This window comes from Pristiophorus japonicus, chromosome 10, assembly GCF_044704955.1.
Source record: "Pristiophorus japonicus isolate sPriJap1 chromosome 10, sPriJap1.hap1, whole genome shotgun sequence".
NCBI classification, from domain to species: Eukaryota; Metazoa; Chordata; class Chondrichthyes; family Pristiophoridae; genus Pristiophorus; species Pristiophorus japonicus.
In genome coordinates this window covers 165,654,322-165,678,745 of record NC_091986.1, presented here as the reverse complement: position 1 = coordinate 165,678,745, position 24,424 = coordinate 165,654,322, and the positions used below count along the sequence as shown (strand labels likewise).

The following is a 24,424-nucleotide window of genomic DNA, read 5'->3' as shown; positions in this document are numbered from 1 at the left end:
GTGTTTGTTACAAAAGTTTCAGGTAGACGTTTGCTCGCAGCTGGACCCAGAGACTGAGTCAACATAACAACAACTTGGCCTAGAGATTCGGCTGCGTAGCACCCATTGTATGGGTGATTCGGGTGCCGAATTGGGAACAAAATGGTATCTGAGCAGCACGTGCACATTTGCGGTGCGGGCTGCGCTGGATGTTATCTTGGTGAGGGTGGTAGGGCAGTCGTTAAGATCGTGTGCAGCCCAAGTATAAAAGGCCAGCTATTTTGTATATTAGTTAACTTGGGCCTTAATAAAGCAGAGCCAAGGTCATACCTCTTGGAGTTAAACAGTACTCAGTCTAACAGTTATTGCATACACGACATTTGGCGACGAGGCAACAAGAACCTTTGCATGCAAAAATGAGCACAGTTTGATTTTTGGAGCGATTTGTGGAAGGAGAAGATTGGGCAGACTTTGTGAGTCATTGGAGCCAGTTCTTCATGGCCAACAAAATGGAGGAGATCGACGACACAGATCGGCGCTGGCGGTGTTCCTCGTGGTTTGCGGTCCAAAACTTTATGGTCTGATAAAGAATCTACTCCTGCCTGTGAGTCCAACAGAGAAGACGTATGAAGAATTGTGTACACTGGTACAGGACCACCTTAAGCCAGATGAAGGCATTATCCTCTCGAGATACAGATTTTATACACACGTTCTCTCAGGGGCCAGAATGCGGCGGAATTCGTTGCCGACTTGAGATGTCTAGCGGGACTGTGTAAGTTCGGAGCTGTGTTGGCAGACATGCTACGGGACCTCTTTGTAATCGGCATCAACCACGAGATGATCCTGCGTAAACTACTGGCGGTGGAGACGTTGGACTTGAACAGGGCCATATACGATCGCTCAGTCATGCATAACGACAGACAGAAGTCTAAAGCAGATATCAGTGAAAAATCAAAACTCCGGCAAGTACTGTAAATATGATTGATTCGGTGTTCGGCAGAGCGGCACATGGCAGGGCCTACCCGACTGCTGTACGTGAATCCTGTGGCTGCCCAAAGTCCGCCAGCGGGAATGCATCCGATTTCTCCGTGTTGGCATTGTGGGGGAAATCACCGACACCAGCAGTGCCGATTTAAGCAATATAATTGCAAAGGCTGTCTGAGAGTGGGGCATCTCTAGTGCAAGTGTCCGCCGATGAGCAAGCGTGCTGCGACACACCACATGGAGGATGATGGTCAGAGTAGCGCGGATCCGGATACGCAATCCGAGATACCAGAGGAGGAAGTGTATGGACGGTACTCGTTCCTAACCGATAATGATCAACGTGAAATTTAATGGGGTGCCGGTATTGATGGAACTGGACACGGGGGCGAGTCAATTGATAATGAGCCAGAGGGCATTTAACAAGCTGTGGGATACAAAGGCTGTGAGGCCCAGGCTGAGTCCAGTCAATGCCAAGTTGCATACATACACCAAAAAACTCATAACGGTGATTGGCAGTGCCACAATTAAAGTGTTGTATGACGGTGCGATTCACGAGTTACCACTATGGATTGTCCCAGGCAATGGTCCAACGCTGTTTGGCAGGAACTGGCTTGAAAAAATCAGATGCGATTGTAACGACATCAAGGCGTTGTTGTCGGAGAAAGATACATGTGCCCAAGTACTGAGCAAGTTCCCCTCGCTGTTCGAACCAGGCATCGTCAACTTCACGGGAGCCAAGGTGCAGATCCATGTGGACTTGGATGCAAGACCGTCCATCATAAAACTTGAGTAGTTCCGTATATGATGAGGGAGAAGGTCGAAATCCAACTGGACAGACTCAAGTGTGATGGGATCATATCACTGGTTGAATTTAATGAATGGGCCAGCCCCATTGTTCCTGTGCTGAAAAGTGATGGCACAGTCAGAATCTGTGGAGACTACAAGGCTATGATCAACAGGGTTTCGAAACAGAATCAATACCCGTTACCAAAGGCAGATGACTTGTTTGCAACGCTAGCCCGGGGGAAGTCATTCACCAAACTGGACTTGACGTTGGCCTACATGACACAGGAGCTGGTCGAAACGTCAAAGAGACTTACATGCATTAACACACATAAAGGATTGTTTATTTATCACAGGTGCCCTTTTGGAATTCACTCAGCTGCAGCAATATTTCAGAGGAACATAGAGAGTCTACTGAAGTCCGTTCCCAGAACCGTCGTGTTCCAAGATGACATCCTGATCACGGGTCGTGACTCCGAGGAACATCTGAACAACACTTGAAGTGCCTCTTCATGGCACCAGAGGTCGAATTCCTGGGGAGGAAAATTGCTGCTGATGGCATCAGACCCATGGACGCGAAAAGCAAGGACATCAAGAATGCACCCAAGCCGCAGAATGTGACGGAGCTGCGTTCGTTTCTGGGTCTACTCAACTACTTCGGTAACTTTCTATCTAAAATGAGCACCTTATTAGAAGCACTGTACATGCTGCTAAGAAAAGGCCACAAATGGGTGTGCGGTGCATCTCAAGACAGAGTAATCTTCTTTGCTCTAACAAGCTGCTGGTACGTTATGACCTATGTAAACATTTAGTATTGACCTGTGATGCTTCGTCATATGGAATTGGTTGCGTACTCCAACAAACTAATGAGTCAGGTAAACTTCAACCAGTCGCGTATGCTTCAAAAAGTTTGTCTAAAGTGGAAAGAGCCTACAGCATGGTAGAGAAAGAAACACTAGCCTGTGTGTATGGAGTTAAAAAGGTGCATCAGTACCTGTTTGGTCTTCGGTTTGAACTGGAGACAGATCACAAGCCGCTCATTTCATTGTTCTCTGAAAACAAAGGTATCAATACCAATGCTTCATCCCGCATCCAGAGGTGGGCGCTGACATTATCCGCTTATGATTATGTCATTCGCCATAGACCTGGCACCGAGAATTTTGCCGCTGCGTTGAGCATCTGCCGTTGTCCACACCGAAGGTGGAAACGCCACAACCGGCGGACCTATTGTTAATTATGGATGCTTTTGAGAGTGAAGGCTCAACAAGTTAAGATCTGGACCAGCCAGGACCCAATTTTATCAGTGGTGAAGAGTTGCATCCTCAAAGGTGATTAGTCTGCCATACCCAAGCAAATGTGTGAGGAGATCAAACCTTAAATTCGTTGCAAAGACGAACTGTCTATTCGGTCGGATTGTATACTGTGGGGCAATCGTTTTGTTATGCTCAAGAAAGAGAGAGAGAAATTTGTCCGTGAGCTGCAGAGCACACATCCTGGCATTGTAATGATGAAAGCCATCGCCAGGTCTCATGTATGGTGAGCGGGAACTGACTCTGAGCTGGAATCATGTATGCATCAGTGCAACACTTGCATGCAGCTCAGCAAACACCAGAAGAATCGCCACTGAGTCTGTGGTCATGGCCGTCCAAACCATAGTCCAGGATCCACATAGACTTTGCAGGCCTCCTCCTGGGGAAGATGTTTTTAGTTGTGGTGGATGCATATTCGAAGTGGATAGAGTGTATAATCATGTCATCCAGCATATCCACAGCTACCATTGAGAATCTCAGTGTCATGTTCGTGACACATGGTGTGCCTGACATCGTTGTTAGCGACAACAGATCGTGCTTCACCAGTCAGGAGTTTCAAGAGTTCATGAAACTCAATGGTATCAAACATGTAAGGTCAGCACCGTTCAAATCTGCATCCAATGGGCAGGCAGAACGTGCTGTCCAAATCATAAAGCAGAGTATGAAGCGAGTAACCCAAGGGTCACTGCAGACCCGCCTGTCATGCATACTGCTTAGTTACAGGACAAGACCACACACACTTACCGGGGTCTTGCCTGCTGAACTAATGATGACGAGAGGTCTTAAGACCAAGCTATCTCTTGTACACCCTGACTTGAATAATAATGTTGAATATAGAAGACAAAGTCAGCAAGGGTATCACGATCGCGCAGCTGTGTCATGCAATATTTCTGTAAATGATCCTGTATATGTTCTGAATTATGGTCAGGGTTCCAAGTGGATCGCTGGTACTGTTATGGCCAAGGAGGGCAACAGAGTATTTATTGTCCAGCTCAAAAATGGGCAAACATACAGGAAACATATGGATCAGACAAAGCTGCGGCACACAGACAAACGATAACAGTTGGAGGAAGAGACAATCGACGACCAACCAACCTGAGGACTCAGTGGTCATCAGTGAATCAGGACTTTCAATCACTGACATGTTCAATGAAAATGGACTTTCAATCCCTCACATGGCCATTGCCATTCCGACTAGGTCAGCCACCCAGCCACCAATCACAACAGACTCTCAACACTCACCCAAGGCTGGAGTTGAACTGACACGGTCAGCCCGGGACCGTAAAACACCAGACCGTCTCAATTTGCAAAAGGCTGTGTTAATATCTCAGAGGAGGGTATTGTCATGTATGTACTTTTGGGATCCCTAGCCACTAGATAGCGTCACTGTTGGAGGCCATTGGGCTGCACGCATGTGTGTGCAGCCCAAGTATAAAAGGCCAGCCATTTTGTATATTAGTCACTTTGGGCCTTAATAAAGCAGAGCCAAGGTCATACCTCTTGGAGTTAAACAGTACTCACTTATTGCATACACAACAAATAGGAAGGTGCACAAGGGCAGCAGACTGGTTAGGCAACAACCCATCACTGTAGGAAGTGGACACAGAGGACAGCCCTTTTCTGGCTGTAAGACATAGTCAAGCCCATCTAATACTTCTCATAACTCCTACATGTGCCCTCTGCAACAGCAGTCCTGTCCATGTCCCTCATTTCCCAAACTACCAATATATCACAAACTGATGCATTGACAGTCAATTTCCAACATTCCATAGACTCTGGATCAGTTCCTATGGAGTGGAGGGTAGCCAATGTAACCCCACTTTTTAAAAAAAGGAGGGAGAGAGAAAACAGGGAATTATAGACCGGTCAGCCTTACATTGGTAGTGGGTAAAATGATGGAATCAATTATTAAGGATGTCATAGCAGCGCATTTGGAAAGAGGTGACATGATAGGTCCAAGTCAGCATGGATTTGTGAAAGGGAAATCATGCTTGACAAATCTTCGAGAATTTTTTGAGAATGTTTCCAGTAGAGTGGACAAGGGAGAACCAGTTGATGTGGTGTATTTGGTCTTTCAGAAGGCTTTCGACAAGGTCCCACACAAGAGATTAATGTGCAAAGTTAAAGCACATAGGATTGGGGGTAGTGTACTGACGTGGATTGAGAACTGGTTGTCAGACAGGAAGCAAAGAGTAGGAGTAAATGGGTACTTTTCAGAATGGCAGGCAGTGACCAGTGGGGTACCGCAAGGTTCTGTGCTGGGGCCCCAGCTGTTTACATTGTACATTAATGATTTAGACGAGGGGATTAAATGTAGTATCTCCAAATTTGCGGATGACACTAAGTTGGGTGGCAGTGTGAGCTGCGAGGAGGATGCTATGAGGCTGCAGAGTGACTTGGATAGGTTAGGTGAGTAGGCAAATGCATAACAGATGAAGTATAATGTGGATAAATGTGAGGTTATCCACTTTGGTAAAAAAACAGAGAGACAGACTATTATCTGAATGGTGACAGATTAGGAAAAGGGGAGGTGCAACGAGACCTGGGTGTCATGGTACATCAGTCATTGAAAGTTGGCATGCAGGTACAGCAGGCGGTTAAGAAAGAAAATGGCATGTTGGCCTTCATAGCGAGGGGATTTGAGTACAGGGGCAGGGAGGTGTTACTACAGTTGTACAGGTCCTTGGTGAGGCCACACCTGGAGTATTGTGTACAGTTTTGGTCTCCTAACTTGAGGAAGGACATTCTTGCTATTGAGGGAGTGCAGCGAAGGTTCACCAGCCTGATTCCCGGGATGGCGGGACTGACATATCAAAAAAGACTGGATCAACTGGGCTTATATTCACTGGAGTTCAGAAGAATGAGAGGGGATCTCATAGATACGTTTAAAATTCTGATGGGTTTAGACAGGTTAGATGCAGGAAGAATGTTCCCGCTGTTAGGGAAGTCCAGAACCAGGGGTCACAGCCTAAGGATAAGGGGTAAGCCATTTAGGACCGAGATGAGGAGAAACTTCTTCACCCAGAGAGTGGTGAACCTGTGGAATTCTCTACCACAGAAAGTTATTGAGGCCAATTCACTAAATATATTCAAAAAGGTTAGATGTAGTCCTTACTATTTGGGGGATCAAGTGGTATGGTGTGAAAGCAGGAATGGGGTACTGAAGTTACATGTTCAGCCATGAACTCATTGAGTGGCGGTGCGGGTTCGAAGGGCCGAATGGCCTACTCCTGCACCTATTTTCTATGTTTCTATGTTTCCATGTCTCTGATTTATGTTGTGTTGACCAGGATGCACACCAAAGCCAAAAACACTGCACACATAACTGTATTGCAATCAAACTTTTATTGCCAAAAGATCTGTGTAATTCCCTACTCTTTCTTCGCCCCAGACTTCACCCTTGATGCCTGCAGTTGGGCACATTTTCAAACTCTTACTTCTCCTTAGTGTTCCCCCGCTGTTGGTCGGGTGTGACATGCCTGGCTGCTGCACTCTTGCAAGGACTTTTTGGAACTGAGGGGATCCTTGTCTCTGTGCCCTGAGCATTAGAGGGGTCTGATGCAAGTTGCACCTTGTCTGCAAGGGCAGCCTGTACTTTCTACCACATATGTAGACATCTAGGGATGTTGCCGGGAGGGCACATATCCTGACAGATAGCATCAACTTGGGACTATATATACATATATATTTATATATAGGCAACTAATACTGGAACAAAAGCAAAATACTGCAGATGCTGCAATCTGAAATAAAAACTGAAAATGCTGGAAATCTCAGCAGGTCAGGCAACATCTGTGGAGCGAAACAGAGTTAACGTTTTGGGTTTGTGACCCTTTGTCAGATCTGGAAAAGTTCGAGATACAACAGATACAACAGATTCGTAAGGAAGTGCAGGGGCACTGAAAGGGGGAGGGGAGGAAATAACAAAAGGAGAAGGTCTGTGATAGAGTGGAAGACAGGAGTGATTTAAGAGGCAAAAGGGATGATGGGCCAAAAGGAGATGGTAATGGGACAAGTAGGAAATAAAAGATGAGTCTGATGGGGTGTGAATGGCAGAATAATCACCAGGTGCCATGAGAAAGAGAAAAAAAAGAGGCGATGGGGGGGGCGGTGGGGTTTGTTAAAAAAAAAAGGGAGGAAAGGGAAAAAAAATATGGGCAGAGGTTATGGTCTGAAATTGTTGAACTCGATGTTGAACCAGAAGGCTGTAAAGTGCCTAAACAAAAGATGAGGTGCTGTTCCTCGAGCTTGCGTTGAGCTTCATTGGAACAGTGTAGGAGGCCGAGGATGGAGAGGCCAGAGTGGGAGTGGTGCGGAGAATTAAAGTGGCAGGTGACCAGAAGCACGGGGTCACGCTTACGGACTGAACGATTGTGTTCTGCAAAGCGGTCATCCAATTTGCGTTTGATCTGCCTAATACTAGAACTTGGCTCCAGTTGGCTAGTAATGAAAAAGATGCCTGAATGATGTCATATCAGATCTTTGAAGCTATAGCCGATATTTGTATGTGTTACATCTCCAATCACTGAACCTAGAAGAGAAAACCCTCTCCACTCTGGCACCCAAGGTGTCTATGGTAGCATTCAAAGCTCCTTTACCTGAAGATATTGATGGAGAGGCCTCTGCTGCAGATCATTATGGAGGTTGCCACGTGCTTCAGGGTGGATTGCATGTTCATAATGGTGCTGTATGTGCAGGCAGTAGAATCCTCCAACTGAGCCACTATCTGCAGCACATTCAAGGACACCATCCCCAATAACCAGCATACGTGATGGTCTACAAGCATCCTTCTTTTAAAAGCAGGGCCGTAACATCAAGGTCCCAAGACTCCAGATATTGTGAAAAATTGGATAGCAATGTCTGCCTCCTCATCTTCCATTCCCAACCCCTTACGCTCTGTGTCTCAGCCTGTGCACTCCCCTTAGGCTCACTAACTAATCTTTTTTGCTACCCTTTCCCCGGGTGGCTGTGTGTAGGAGAGATTGTGATTAGTGAATATGTGAAGGGGTGCCAGAAGACCTGAAAGCAGAAGAGCCAGGATCCTTTTGCTTGTCTTTCTCTGCTTGTTGCTGTGGCACATCTGAGTAGATACAAAAAAAGTTGAGAGATCAGCATGGGTAGATGAGCAAGGCATTGGCCATTTTACTTTTAGTACAAGGAACGAGTTTATATTACATGTGATGACCGATGTGGTGCAGCAGCTAAAAAGTCGTGAGACGATGAATTCCATAAAAAACTGCAGCTGATCATCATTATCATAGGCAGTCCCTGGACAAGGCATGGATGAGGGCTTCAGCAGCAGATGAGCTGAAGCAAGGGCGGAGACGGGCGATGTTACGGAGGTGGAAATAGGTGGTCTTCGTTATACTGCAGATATGTGGTCGAAAGCTCATTTCAGGGTCAAATATGACACCAAGGTTGCGAGCAGTCTAGTTCAGCCTCAGACAGAAGTTGGGGAGAGGGATGGAGTCAGGGACTAGGGAACGGAGTTTGTGGCGGGGACCGAAAACAATGGCTTCGGTCTTCTCAATACTCAATTGGAGACAATGCAGAAAACAAGGCTTTATTTTTGACCTCATCTAACAGCCTAATCAGATCACAGAATATGATCATTAGAGGGGCTCAGAATTTTAATATTATAAATTTACACCAGATATATTGGTATGTATTTTATTAATTTTATTGAATATGCTTCTCCTGTCTCCTTACTACTAGGGGATCAAGGGGTATGGCGAGAAAGCAGGAATGGGGTACTGAAGTTGAATGTTCAGCCATGAACTCATTGAATGGCGGTGCAGGCTAGAAGGGCCGAATGGCCTACTCCTGCACCTATTTTCTATGTTTCTATGTTTCTATGTTTCAGAGAAACATGTCTCACCTGTAATATGGCAGTCAGTCACCAGGTGGCACCATGTTCCTTTTGCATTATTGTGGCTTGCTTATATATTAGCTAATATCAAGTTCAAAATCTATCTGTGCTATAGTATTTTAAAAAGTACACCATCTAATTATTTTAAATTATTTCCAAAAACATGACATATTCTACCAGAAGCCAGTTAAGTCAAAATGCATCAATCAATTAAGTTATCCAATTGTTAACTTGCTGGAAACCAATAATGGTGCTGGAAAATAGCTAATTCATCTTCTTTTGGAGGATGCAATTTTTAATTATTTTGTGTAATTTCAGCATTCGTGGTATTGCTGCTTGTGAGGCAAATAATTAGTGGCTGTTGGTGCAATCTGGAGGATACTTGAACTCTCCCGGCTGATGATTTAACTCCCTTTCTCCCATGAAGTTAATCCAGTATGACATTTCTACTCCTTTTCCTTCTCTCACTTTGAGAAAGTCCCTGGCTACCTATTAGTGCTTGTGGTGACACAGATAAAATCGGGAACTGAAACGTGTGAAAGCTTATGAATAATACCCTGCACCCACTGCTCTGCGACACTGCCTATTGATTCTCGAATATGCTTCACCTGTGTTGTGTGCAGCCTTAATTATATAAATATTATTAACTGTTTTAATACATGTATATATTATTAAATGTTTTCCCCTTCTTTCATTCTACATCAATGCAGTTATGCATGAGCTATCTAGGCGGAAAAGAGTAGTGAGACCAAGTTCAACATCATATATGGTTATCTATATACACCTTTTGCACATAAACAGCCTCCTTTATTGCTATCCAACTCTACTATGGAGCCACATAAGAACATGAGAAATAGGAGCAGGAGTAGGCCATTTGCCCCCCCCAAGCTTGCTCTGCCATTCAATAAGATCATGGCTGATCTGATCTTGGGCTCAGCTCCACTTCCACGCCTGCTTCCCATAACCCTTCACTCCTTTATCACTCAAAAATCTGTCTATCTCCACCTTAAATGTATTCAATGACCCAGCCTCCGCAGCTCTCTGAAAGAAGAAATTCCTCCTCATCTCAGTTTTAAATAGGCGGCCCCTTATTCTGAAACTATGCCCCTTAATTCTCGACTCCCCCACAAGGGGAAACATCCTCTCTGCATCTACCCTGTCGAGCCCCCTCAGTATCTTACATCTGGCAGCCAATGAAGTAATTAGTGGCCTGACTATCCTTAGGGTCTTGGTGGCATCATTGGGCTCAGATTAGAGAAAAAGTACTCGGCAAACTACTGGGACTAAAGGTGGACAAGTCTCCTGGAACCTGATGGTCTGCATCCTGGGGTCTTAAAAGAGGCAGTTGCGGATATAATAGATCTATTGGTTGCAATCTACCAAAATTCCCTGGAATCTGGAGAGGTCCCAGTGGATTGGAAACCGCAAATGTAACACCCCTATTTAAGAAAGGAGGGAGTCAGACATCAGAAAACTTTAGACCAGTTAGCCTAAAATCTGTCATTGGGAAAATGCTAGACTCCATCATTAAGGAAATACTAGCAGGACATTTAGAAACTCATAATGCAGTCAAGCAGAGCTAGCTTGGTTTTATGAAAGGGAAATCATGTTTGACAAATTTGCTGGAGTTCTTTGAGGATAATAAAGAGCAGGGTGGATAAAGGGGAACCAGTAGATGTTGTGTATTTGGATTTCCAGCAAGCATTCGATAAGGTGCCACATAAAAGGTTACTGCACAAGATAAAAGCTCACGGGGTTGGAGGTAACAAATTAGGATGGATAGAGGATTGGCTAACTAACAGAAAACAGAGAGTTGGGATAAATGGGTCATTTTCCGGTTGGCAAACTGTAACTACTGGGATGCTACAGGGATCAGTTCTGACGTCTCAACTATTTACAATTTGTATTAATGACTTGGATGAAGGGACCAAGTGTAATGTAACCACATTTTCTGATGATACAAAGATAGGTGGGAAAGCAAGTTGTGAGAAGGATGCAAAGAATCTACAAAGGAATATAGATAGGCTAAGTGAGTGGGCAAAAAATTGACAGACAGAGTATAATGTGGGTAAATGTGAGATTATCCACTTTGGTAGGAAAAATAAAAAAGCAAATTATTATTTAAATGGGGAGAGATTACAAAATGCTGTAGTACAGAGGGATCTGGGGGTCCTTGTACATGAAACACAAAAAGTTAGCATGCAGATACAGCAAGTAATTAGGAAGGCAAATGGAATGTTGGCCTTTATTGCAAGGGGGATGGAGTATAAAAGTAGGGAAGCCCTGCTACAACTGTAAAGGGTGTTAGTAAGACCACACCTGGAGTACTGCGTACAGTTTTGGTCTCCTTATTTAAGGAAGGATGTACTTACATTGGAGGCAGCTCCGAGAAGGTTCACAGGGTTGATTCCTGAGATGACGGGGTTGTCATATGAAGAAAGGTTGAGCAGGTTGGGCCTATACTCATTGGAGTTTAGAAGACTGAGAGGTGATCTTATTGAAACGTATAAGATTCTGAAGGGGCTTGACTGAGTGAATGCAGAGAGGATGGTTCCCCTCGTGGGGGAATCTAGAACTAGGGGGCATAGTTTCAGAATAAGGGGTCGCCCATTTTAAATGGAAATGAGGAGGAATTTCTTCTCTCAGAGGATCGTAAATCTTTGGAATTCTCTACCCCAGAGAGCTGTGGAGGCTGAGTCATTGAATATATTTAAGGTAGAGATAGACAGATTTTTGAACGATAAGGGAGTCAAGGATTATGGGAGAGTGGGCAGGGAAGTGAAGTTAAGGCCAGGATCAGATCAGCCATGAGCTTATTGAATGGCAGAGCAGGCTCGAGGGGCCAAATGGCCTACTCCTGCTCCTATTTCTTGTGTTCTTATGTTCTTATTACAGTAAAAGATAAGATGCCAAAATCTCACTTGGTGTTAGTTTCCAAGATAAGTTTTGGATGATCAAAAGCCAAAAATTCTGTATCTTCAGAGATATGAACTGCCTTGCAAGCTACCGCTTAGGTTGCAATATCATTCCAGAGCTGGCCCAGATCTGACTTCACAGAACAATGTGTGAGTTCCTGAAGAAGACAATCTCTCTATGCTCAGGTTTGACACAGCAGGGAGTTTAATGATATACAACTAGGCTGCATCTTATTCGTGCAACCTGCCGAGATCTGCAATTCTCCTGCCCAGGATAGCTCCATAGATTATGGGCTCAATTTTGCCTACGTGCGCCGACTCTGGGTGCTGGAAACGGCGCCGGAAAAAAGTCGCCCCATCCTGGCTGCTCTTCTGAGTCCCCTGAGTCCCAGCGTGGCATGCATTGTGAAGTGGGGGGCGGAGCAACAGGCCAGCGCCGAAAACAATGCCAGCATCTGCGTGCATGCGCAGTGAAGTCTGTGAGCAGGACCCGATGCTCGCATCCCCTATCCCCAGCCGAAGGGACGCCCCAATCTCGCCGCACCCTGTCCCCGGCCGAGTGGCCTCCCACACCGGCCAGCTGGCCCTCTGAGTTCCCGGGCCGAGATAGGATTTCAGTTTTATTTTTTATTCATTGATGGTTGTGCTTGAGTGCTTGGATTGGGGGGGGGGGGGGGTGGGGAGGCGACGGAGGAGGAGAGTTTTGGTGGTGGGGGGGGTGGGGGGGGGAAAGAGTGTTTTGCGGGGGGGAGAAAGAGTGTTTGGGGGGGGTGAAAGAGTGTTTTGGGGCGGGGGGAACTTTAAAAAAAGACTTGATTCTAGCATAAAGGTAGGACTTCTATTTTTTATTTGTTATTGATTGATTGCTTATTACTTTTTGTGGTTTGTTTAGTGCTTTGTCAGTCTTGGTGTAGGTCCTCAGCTTCCTTCTATTTTTTATTTGTTATTGAATGCTTATTTTTGTGCTTTGCTTAGTGCTTTGTAAGTCTTGCTGCTTTAAATGTACTAATCTGCGCCAATTTCTTAACTGCCCGCAAGGTTTTTCAGAACTGGCCACATACACTGACCTAAGTCGATTTGGAGTAAGTTTTAGCTGGCCAAAGTGGCATAAATGGCCAAAACTGGCGTAAGTATCTGGGAACGCCCCCTTTTGAAAAAAACTGAACTAAAAAACATCATACCTAACTAACTTACTCTGGAGCAAATTTTTTGGGGAAAATGGCATTTTTTAAATTTACGCCAGAAAAAACAACTTACTCCAAAAAAATTGATGCAAGTCATGGCCAAAATTGGGCCCATAGACTGCAACTTTGGCACCCAATGCGAAAGTTATTGTATAAACACATATCCTACCAGCAGTGCATTGTCAAACTGGATTTACAAATTGTTCAGGAAGTTTATTAGACCTCCTGGATACTTTATAAAACTAGGCAGAACTGTTTGCGTCTGTTGAGAATGCAGAAACTCCTGTCCATGCCTTCAGTTCTTGACCCTCTGGGAACTGAGTGTAAATAAACACATTTACAGAGCTCTAACTGGCACTTGGGCAGCATAAACAAGCTGCTGCCTGCTGTGAATGCTACTACCGACCTGACCTCTCCATCAATTCGCCTTTCAAACTGACACTGTCGTCTAGAGATGAAACTCGAAAAAGCTCCGTCTTCCTTTAGGTTGAGGCTGTGCCCCAAATCGAGCTCCAAGTGGCGCTACAGGATTGCATTTCCTGATTCACCAGCAAGGTGTCCTGGAAGCTGTTTACAGTGTGCCTGAGCATTGTTTGGAACTCCTGCTCCAGTCAGAAATGTTACTTATTTTTACTCTTTTCTATATACGTTTCGGATCATACATTTATTTAAAGCTGTAGCAAGATATCACATGGCTTTTAAACATAGATCAAGAGGTTGGGATAGAAAGAGTGACATTGTACAGTATAGCATATATATATATATATATATATGGGCGAGAAATTCGCCGACTTTGCAACTGGGTTTTTGGCGATATTTCACCATATTTGGCGGGAACCTTGGGCATCTTTTTGCGGCGGCGCTTTCCGCTGGGGAGAGGAGTGCCCCGTGCAAGACCCGAAATAACGTTTTCGCCCGAAATTTGGCTCTCTCCTCAGCCATATTCTGCACCCAGAATACTGACAGGGAAAAACCTGCACTGCAGCCCTGCCAGCAGGTATGAAGACCTGCAAAAAAGGTAAGTTAAAGTTTTTATTTTTAAATTCTTTTTCAGCGATTTAGTAGGTTAGGGTTTTGTGAATGTTTTGTGAATTTTTTTTCCCGATTTTGGGGGGTGTTTTCCCCCCCTCCCAAGACCTCTCTCGCAGCGCTGTCGGCCTCGGACTAAAGTTGCCGAAATTCGCGGTTTACACCGCGAGTCCTCGTGCAACTCCGATTTGTTCTGCTGCGTAAATTAAAGGCTGACTATCCAGCCTACTAATGGTAGCAAAGCGAAAATTATAATTTTGGCTAAAAAATACCGTTTTCACTGAAAACCAAATTTCTAGCCCTATATAGTGTCATTAAAGATTTTGCTTACTGGGGAATTTAGCAGATGCAAGTCATACAATTTAATGAAACAATTTAACTTTCTGTTATTGGGGTCTGGAGGTAGGAAAATATTAAAGGCTGCTCGATGTTATATTATTTACAGGCAACCTATATGTTACCCTATTTAGTCTAGTTCCATTGCTGATTTTTTTTTAGCATTGACCCTCAATGTGCATTATTAGACAGTGTGCATTTTCTCAAATACCCCATTTAAGTTGATCTATAATGTATTTTGGCAACTCTGTAGATTACTTCATACAGCCATGTACCTAGCAGTACAGTCTCTCAACCCCTCCATTTCCTCTGATTTTTCATGTTGCTTGTCGGACATCTAGTATTGAGTGAGAAGAAATTTTCTCCAGTTAAATATTGGGAAGACCAAAGTCTTTGTCTTTGGTCCCTGCCATAAACTTTGATCCCTTGCCACCGACTCCATCCCTCTCCCTGGCCACTGAATAAAGCTGAACTAGACGCAACGTTGGCATCCTATTTGACTCTGATCTGAGCTTCCAACACCATGGGCCTGAAATTCCGGCCTTGCTGGGTCCATACGAAGTGCGCATGGATCTAACGAGTGCTCGCAAAAGCTGGTTTTCAGGGCGTGATGCACATGCGCCAAAAAACGACTTTTCCGATCTGTAAATCCTCCGCATCCCCGGAAGACGGTCGCGGCAGAGATTGGGCTATTTGCCCATCTCTTGCCCAGCGAATGTTCTTCAAACTTTTACACCTGGTAAAAGCAGGCGCACAGCTTACTTTTGCCAGCGTAAGAGTTTTAAAATATATAAAAATTACATTTAATCATATATTTTTATGTTAACAACCTGTCCATTAAGGTAATTTTATTTTAAACTCTATTAAGACACATTAAAAAAAATTCCAAAAAATATATTTTGTTTCTAAAACATTTAATTAACTTTAATTTCAATTAATTTTAAATATGTGAGGTGTTTTTTTTAATGTATTATGTTGTGTTTCTTGTTTTAAGGGGTTATTCTCATTGATAATAAAGGGAACTCGTACAAATGGAGTTCCCATTATTAGCAATGAGAATACTGCAGAGTGATTGGTGGTCCAGGCCATGTGACTCCAACATTTTCGTACCTACAGGGAAGTCCTCTCCCCATACACTGCGCATTGAATGAAGGCCTCCGACCGGAATCGAAGGCGCCTCTGAGACCACCAGCTATTTTTGCAATTTTATTTTGGGTCGAAGGCATTCGTCCAAAGGTAGCCTCTATCCGGAATTCCCCCCCCACCGACATCCTCTCCATCACCAAGAGCGCCTATATCCACCTCTGTAATATCGCCTGTCTCTGCCACTGCCTCAGCTCATGTGCTGCCGAAAACCTCATCTATATCCTTGTTACCTCCAGCCTCAACTATTCCATTGCTCTCCTTGTTTTCAAATCCCTCCCTCCCTCCTTGCCCCTCCCCATCTCTGTAACCACTTCCCCCCACCCCGCCCCCACCTCTACAACCCGTTAAAATCTCTACACTCCTCCAATTCTGGCCTCTTGTGCATCCCCAATTTCTTACTCCACCATCGGCGGCTGTGCTTTTAGCTACCTAGGCACTAAACTCTGGAATTCCCTACCTAAATCGCTCAGCCTCTCTACTTCTCCTCCTTTGAGGATGCTTCTTAAAACCTACTTCTTTGACCAAGCTTTGAGTCATCTGTCCTGACGTCCTTATGTGGCCCAGTGTGAACACCTGTTTGATAATCAACAACAATAATTTGTATTTATATAGCGCCTTTAACGTAGTGAAACGTCTCAAGGAGTATTATGCGATAAAAATTTGACAGTGAGCCGCATAAATAGAAATTAGCGCAGGTGACCAAAAGCTTGGTCAAAGAGGTATGGTTTAAGGAGCGCCTTGAAGGAGGAAAGAGTGATACGGAGGCAGAAAGGTTTAGGCAGGGTGTTCCCGAGCTTGGGGCCTAGGTAACAGAAGGCACAGCCATCAATAGTTGAGCGATTATAATCAGGGATGCACAGGAGGGCAGAATGTTAAGCACATTGGAACGCTTTGCTACTACGTTAAAGATACTACATAAATGCAAGTTGATATTACTCTCCTCATTGTATACATGGGCACACATTGTCTGAGTTAAAAGGATTGTATTTTTATATTTTATTAATTCACAGAAATTAGTCAGTTTGTCTCTTTCTCTACCTTAATTGATTGTTCAGATTTAATGTAACCGGGTAGAGTTCAGAAACATTAGTAAAAGAATCATAACCGTGTGTGTCATATGTGTTTTCATCTGGTTAACACCAATGTGCGGGAAAGGCCTAAGGATTGCAAAACTAATCAAATTCGACGCTAAGTTCAAAATAAATGTGTCGTATTTAAAACTTGCATTGTTAAGTTGATGATTCTTCTTGTATTTGCAAAGGGAAAGAAGGGATCCTGCGATGCCATCCCGACCTGGCTGGGAGAGATCTGCTCAGAGGAACACTGTCACTCGAATCCCAGGGTGAGCAGAGCCAAGCCGGGTTAACCAGTCTCACTCCAGGCCAGAGATCCCAGCTCAGTGAATTAAACGCTTCCTACAAGAACAGATTCAACTTCCCGTTCGTGATCTGTGCCAGGATGAATGACAGGGACACCATAATCCAACAGATCAGCAGCAGGATCCGCAACAGCCCAGAGCACGAGATTAAGCTCAGCATTGAGGAGGTTAAAAAAATCTGCCACCTGCGTCTTTTGGATATCTTCAACCAAGTACCCAAGGCCACCAAGCTGTAATAAGAAGGGTTGGCAGAGATGTTCAAAACATCAAATACTCGGAAATACATTCTCTGATGTATTAGCACGTCGTGCTCTAAATGAAATGTGCAAACCTCTTGTAGAATGCAGAATGTAACTTTGCAAATCGAATAAATCGTTTTGGAAATCTAATAATGCAGCGAAACTAGAATATATTGCGTTTGTTTGATTTGATTAGGTTTTACACTCATAGGAAAAGAAACATATCTGTACATTAGCCCCAGCACTTTCCCACATGTTAAAATACTCGTGTTATTGGCATAGGTGGTTGTTATTTATTGAACATAAAGCTCTTTGAAGACGTCCTTCAATTTGGTCACGTAATGAATTAAAGTTCTGAAATAAGAACATAAGAAATAGGAGCAGGAGAAGGCCATACGGCCCCTCGAGCCTGCTCCGCCATTTAATATGATCATGGCTGATCCGATCATGGGCTCAGCTCCACTTCCCTGCCCGCTCCCCATAACCCCTTATTCCCTTTTCGTTTAGGAAACTGTCTATTTCTGTCTTAAATTTATTCAATGTCCCAGCTTCCACAGCTCTCTGAGGCAGGAATTCCACAGACTTACAACCCTCAGAGAAGAAATTTCTCCTCATCTCAGTTGTAAATGGGCGGTCCCTTATTCTAAGATTATGCCCTCAAATCGATTATGTCCTAAAATCTCAACAAAGTTCCCAGAAAGCGGGGATGTGGTCTACGCACAACCGCTCTTTCAAAGAGCCAGAACAGGCACAACGGGCCAAATGGCCGCCTCCTGTGCTGCAACAGAAAGCGATCACCTCCGTTCAGTCCGCAAACATGACCCTGAGCTTCTGGTCGTCTGTTATTTTAATTCTCCGGCCCACTCCCACTCTGACCTCGCTGTCCTCGGCCTCCGACATTGTTCTGATGAAGCTCAACAGAAGCTCGAGGGGCAGCACTTCATTTTTCGATTAGGCACCTTACAGCCTTCCTGTCTCAACATTGAGTTCAACACTTTCAGATCATAACCACCACTCTGCTCTTTTTTGGACAGCAGCTGTTGGTAATGATTCTGCTTTGCTATTTACACCTCCTGAGACTCATCTTTTGTTTCCTTACTTAGCTCATTGCTACCCCCTTTTGCTTTGCACCATCATCTTTTGTCATTTAATCTCTCCTCCCTTCCCCCTGATCACAGACCTTCCCTTTTGTTCTTTCCTCCCCTCCCACCTTCCCTTGCCTCTGGACTTGCTTTAAACCTGTTACATCTCTAATAAAAATATAAAATGCTGGAAATACTCAGCAGTTCAGCCGGCATCTGTGGAGAGAGAAAGAGATGTTCTTATAATCCACCCCGCGCTTTCGGTGCAGATTATATTTAAATCGAAGATGGTTATACTCAGTCTCTGTTGCCACTTGCCTGGGCATTTTTTAGTTTCTCTTTCTTTCCTCCTTCCACTAAAATTGGCCTTGTCGGTGCGGCACAGGGCTTTGTATGCACGCATTAAGCTATTACCCGAGTGTGCACAGAACATAGTTTAGTGGAATGTGAGTTGTTTTACAGATAACGGGCTGGATTTTCAGCTTTTTGTGTTTTCGCCCATTATCTGCGCAATTCGCGACGGATACAAAAATTCAGCGCCGGGTTAAAGTTAGCGACAGAGCATGCAACTTTCGCCAAATGAAAGTTCACGAGAAGCATTAGTTCTAACTCTGCCATTAACACCACACAATTTGTGCACCGGAGCCGATTGTTCCGGCGCAAAAAAATTGGCATTCTGCGCATGCGCAAATTTTTTTTTCTTCCCTCGCTTCTAGTCAGCTGTCCGATCGCAAACACTAATGCAGGGCGCAGCCGCGCGCATGCGCAATACAGCCGAGGCTGAATCAGCCATTTTAAAATTGGATTTTGATGATGGAGGACGAGGAATCGAGACAACGTGACAGGTGATTCAGCCAGGAGGCTAACAAATCTCTAGTGAGGGCTGTGGAGAGAAGATGGAGAGTTACATTGTAGGGGTGGATCTAGACCACTGCCATCCATTTTCAAATGCATTTGGAGGCAAATCGCTGAGGAGGTCTCTGCCTCAGACACAGTGGTCAGGAGTGGCACACTGTGCTGAAAGAAGTTCAGTGATCTTTCGAGGGTCATTAGAGTGAATACAATTTTTATTCATGCCCTCCTTCATTACTTCAATTATAAATCTGGCACACTATTTGTTCTCATGCTGTTGCTGTCTCTTAGCACTCTGTGGGTTGCCTCCTAAAATGTATGACATATAGGCAGGCTTAGTTTGGCACCCTATTTGCCATGAATGACGTTATTAAGTTTGCATTCTGAGATCTCATAAGATGTCGCTGCACTTTGAAGTCCTCCTGATGAACAACATGCAACTTCCAAGGCCATTAAACAGAATTGTATTACATTCAGACAGTATGGTATAAGTGCTTTGGTGGCTATCTGTATGTGCCACAAGAGCAGATGGATTCTCTTGTAACCATTTCCATGTTCATCTTTGCAGGCAAAGAAGTCTCATAATTGGCGCGAGCAGGTGCGGACAGGCGGTAGTCCACCTCAGACTCTGCCACTCACGACATCAAGGAGAGAGTGGCAGGCCTCATCGGTGTCACAGGTTGGGCAATGTCATGCAGTGTCTGACACTGGTAGCGCTGATCCTGAGGGTGAGTCCTGCACACTCCCTGGGCTAGGTTGGAGCAATGTCATGCAGTGTCTGTGGACTACGGTTGGGGCAATGTCATGCAGTACCTCTGGGTTAGAGATAATGGAGTAGCGGCAGTCCTGCAAATGAGCCTGTGCTATGCGACCTTCCTCATGTCACCGTGTCCTCTGTAAGAATAAAAGTGTTCAATAATGATAAAATTGATTCTGTGTATATATAAATGTTAAAAAATGAGATTATGCAAAAAAACAGTTTTGAAAGATTCAAAATGGAAGCTCACATACTTCCAGCATGTTCTGTGTGTATATTTTCTTCTGGCTGGACAGAGCTTAAAGATGTGTACTGGAAAGCCATTGACCTAATCAGGGATGGCTGGGCCTTCCAGCAGACACATGAGTGAGGAGAGCCAATAAGGTCCAATCCTGAGACTTTCGGAGGAACAATGGACTTAAGGGATATAAAAACCCAAGCAAAGACTGCTCTGTCTCTCCTTCTCTCCTGGGCACACGGCAAAACACCCGCTCAAAGACCAGCCGAAACAGCAGACCGTGTGTTCAGCCAGCCAGCCAGAGGAAAGTGATGTATATGTTTTTTTTGTGTTGGGAAACGGTGTTGGGGTCTCACTGAGGTGGTGGTGGGTAGCATGCTGCAGGATGGAATTGAGAACACTCGAGTCAAAGGCAGAGTCTCGATTGAGGAGATCTTCGAAGTGCTCCTTCCAGTGGGTCCTGACTGCCTCGGTGTCCTTGATGAGTGTTTCCCCGTTCTTGGCCAACAGTGGGGTGGGGCCTTGGGTGTTTGGCCCGTAGGTGGCCTTGACTGCGATGAAGAATTCTCGCACATCATGGTTGTCAGCCAGCTGCTTTTTCTCCTGTGCTTTTTCCATCCACCACCTGTTCTTTAGGTCCCGAGTTTTTTGTTGGACCTCAGCCTTCAGCCGTTTGTAATGCTGCTTTGCTGCTCCCGCATTGGGTTGTTGTCGATGGCTCAGAAATGCCCTGTGCTTGCGATCTATTAGCTCTTGGATCTCCTGATCATTCTCATCAAACCAGTCCTGGTGTTTCCTGGTTGAGTAACCGAGTGTCTCTTTGCAGGCACTGGTTATGGAGGCCTGGAGGGCAGCCAAGCACTGTGGGCATTCTGCATCTCGGGGTCGTCAAGGCACGCCAGGTTAGCCGTGAGGCACTGGCTGTATAGGACTCTCTTAGCTGGGTCCTTAATTGCTCCAGCATTTACTTTTTTGCAGCACTGCTTCTGCTGCCCCCTCCGCTTTGGGGCCATGTTGATGTTGATGATGGATCGGATTAGGTGGTGGTCCATCCAGCAGTTGTCAGCTCCTGTCATGGCGCGGGTGATGTGCGCATCCTTGCGATCCCTGGCTCGGACGATGACATAGTCGAGCAGGTGCCAGTGTTTGGAGCGAAGGTGTTGCCACGATGCCTTGTATTTGTCCCTCTGGCGGATCAAGGTGCTTGTGATGACAAGTTTGTGCTCTAGACACTTTGTCAGGAGTGGGGTACCCCTGGGGTTGGCTTTCCCTACCCCCTCTGCCAATCACGTCCCCCCCAGAGGTCTGTGTCCTTGCCAACCCTGGCATTGAAGTCACCGAGGAGGATCAGTTTGTCGCCCGCAGGGATGCAGGACAGGGATTTTTCGAGGTTGTTGTAAAAACCCTCTTTGGCCTCATCTGTTGCATCGAGTGTCGGGGCGTACGCACTGATGACTGTGGCGCACTGGTTCCGGGATAGGATGTCGAAGACTCATGAGACATTCGTTAACCCCGCGGGGGGAGTCTTTGAGGCGTTCAACCAGCTCGTTTTTGATGGCGAAACCCTTGGCGGTAGGTGATCCGAGGCCTGGTTAGGTTCAGGGTGGGAGGGCAGGGGGGGTCACAGACATGGAATTCACCATGTGTTTGAGGTGGAGAAGAGGCCAGGTCGCCATTGGGGAAGGAGAGCTCCGGTCGTCGCTGAAGGAGGAGGGGAGGCCAGTCGCCGACGTGGGAGAGGGGGACCTGGTCGTCATTGAGGAGGAAGTCGTCTGTCGCCATGGGAGGTCCAACCGTCGTTGAGGAGGCCCAGGCTCTGTCATGGAGGAGAGGCCCATCTGCCGCCGCTGGAGGTGTTCCGATCGCTGCTGGAGGGTGTGGAGGTGGAGGCCCGATAGCCAGGTCCAGGTTGAGGGCGCTGCCTCTGGAGGTCATCGGAGGTTGCCGGATGTCGTCGGAGGTCGCCGGGGATGTCGCTGGCCACTGGAGGTTGCCAGAGGTCGCTGGGGGATGGTGGAGGTCGCCGGGGGACGTCGTTGGTTGCCGGAGGTTGTCGGAGGTCGCCGGGGATCGTCGATGGATGATGTGGTGGGAAGCCTGCGGTAGGCTCGGATGGCCTGAACTTGTGGGACTTGCCGGAGGTCGTCGGGGGTTTCCAGAAGTTGTCGGAGGTTGTCGATGGGTGATGTGGTAGGAAGCCTGAGGTAAGCCTGAATGGCCCAAACTCGTGGGACTCGCAGTGTTGGGACTAGGGTAAAAGATAACGGCTTGGGTTTACATGCTTAGACCCCCTATTAGGGTCTATTTGGTTAGGGGAGTTTTAGACACCAGGTGGTGGGGAGGTTGGGGGGTGAAAAGTTGCTGAGAGCTGGTGGGAGTTGTTTGGAGCAGGGGAGCTCTGTAGGGACCTACCACCCCGGCGGCCATCTTTACTTTAACACCTCAGTGATTCCCCAACACTGCACGATGTAGAAAAAGCCATCAGACAGCTTAAAATCAACAAGGCTACGGGTGCAGACGGAATTCCTGCTGAGGCATTGAAGTATGGCGGAGAGGCATTGCTGGTGCGAATACTCGACCTCGTCTCTCTCATCTGGAGGGAGGAGAGCATGCCGGGGGATCTCAGAGTTGCAGGAAATGTGACCATCTTTAAAAAAAGGGGACAAGTCTGACTGCGGCAACAACAGAGGAATCTCCCTGCTATCAGCCACTGGGAAAGTTGTCGCTCCTCAACCGTCTTCTTCCCGTGGCTGAGGAGCTCCTCCTGGAGTTGCAGTGCGGATTTCGTCCCCGACGGGGCACAACGGACATGATCTTTGCAGCACGACAGCTGCAAGAAAAATGTAGAAAGCAGCGCCAGCCCTTATACATGGTCTTCTTCGACCTTACAAAGGCTTTTGACACTGTCAGCAGTGAGGGTCTATGGAACGTCCTCCTCCGTTTCGGATGCCCCCAAAAGTTCTTCACCATCCTCCACCTTCTCCCGACGACATGCAAGCCGTGATCTTTACCAACGGATCCATCACAGACCCAATCCACGTCCGGACTGGGGTCAAACAGGGCTGCGTCATTCCCCCAACTCTCTTCTCAATCTTTCTCATCGTCATGCTCCACCTCACAGTCAACAAGCTCCCCGCTGGAGTGGAACTAAACTACAGAACCAGTGGGAACCTGTTCAACCTGCGCCATATCCAGGCAGATCCAAGACCACCCCAACCTCTGTCGTCGAGCTACAGTACGCGGACGACTCCTGCGTCTGCGCAAATACAGAGGCTGCACTCCAGGACATAGTCGACGTATTTACTGAAGCATGGGCCTCACGCTAAACATCCGTAAGACAGAGGTCCTCCACCAGCCTGTGCTCACCGCACAGCACTGCCCCCAAGTCATCAAGATCCACGGCGTGGCCCTGGACACCGTGGACCACTTCCCATATCTCGGGAGCCTCCTATCAACAAGAGCAGGCATCGACGACGAGATCCCAACACTACCTCCAGTGCGCCAATGCAGCCTTCTGTCACCTGAGGAAAACAGTGTTTGAAGACTAGGCCCTCAAAACTGCCACCAAGCTCATGGTCTACACGGCTGTAGTAATACCTGCTCTCCTGTATGGCTCAGAGTCATGGACCATGTACAGTAGACACCTCAAGTTGCTGGAGAAATATCACCAACGGTGTCTCTGCAAGATCCTACAAATCCCCTGGGAGGACAGGTGCACCAACATCAGCGTCCTCATTCAGACTAACATCCCCAGCATTGAAGCACTGACCACACTCGATTAGCTCCGCTGGGCAGGCCACATAGTCTGAATGCCAGACACGAGACTCCCAAAGCAAGTGCTCTACTCGGAGCTCCTTCACGGCAAATGAGCCAAAAGTGGGCAGTGGAAACGCTACAAGGACACCCTCAATGCCTCCCTGATAAAGTGCAACATCCCCACTGACACCTGGGGATACCTGGCCCAAGACCGGCCTAAGTGGAGGAAGTGCATCCGAGAGGGCGCTGAGCACCTCGAGTCTCAACGCCGAGAGCATGCAGAAATCAAGCGCAGGCAGCGGAAAGAGCGTGCGGCAAACCAGTTCCATCCACCCCTTCCCTCAACGACTATCTGTCCCACCTGTGACAGAGTCTGTGGCTCTCGTATTGGACTGTACAGCCACCAAAGAACTCACTTCAGGAGTGGAAGCAAGTCTTCCTCGATTCTGAGAGACTGCCTATGATGATGATGATATGTTTTTAGAAATCATTATTGTAACATTGTATCTGTTGTAACTAATAACTGACGACTGCTGATAAATGTGCGTGTGTGTGTGCATGTGTTTAATAAACTGTTCCGAATTGTT

General features: G+C 46.3%; 1 protein-coding gene across 3 annotated transcripts in view; it reads left to right on the top strand.

Annotated features, from left to right (window-relative positions):
* The window catches only part of LOC139274847 (2-oxo-4-hydroxy-4-carboxy-5-ureidoimidazoline decarboxylase-like), a 38,236-nt gene extending 20,931 nt beyond the window's left edge, over positions 1-17,305 (top strand). Inside the window, exons 1-2 of one of the 3 annotated variants that reach the window (XR_011595626.1) lie at positions 13,568-13,634; positions 16,797-16,885. Coding sequence is in view for 1 of the 3 variants with exons in the window: in XM_070891548.1 (XP_070747649.1) it covers positions 16,797-17,149 (353 nt within the window). In the remaining 2 variants the exon portion in view is untranslated. The other 2 variants (XR_011595627.1, XM_070891548.1) reach the window with 2 other exon arrangements.
* Positions 17,306-24,424: the final 7,119 nt, after the last annotated feature.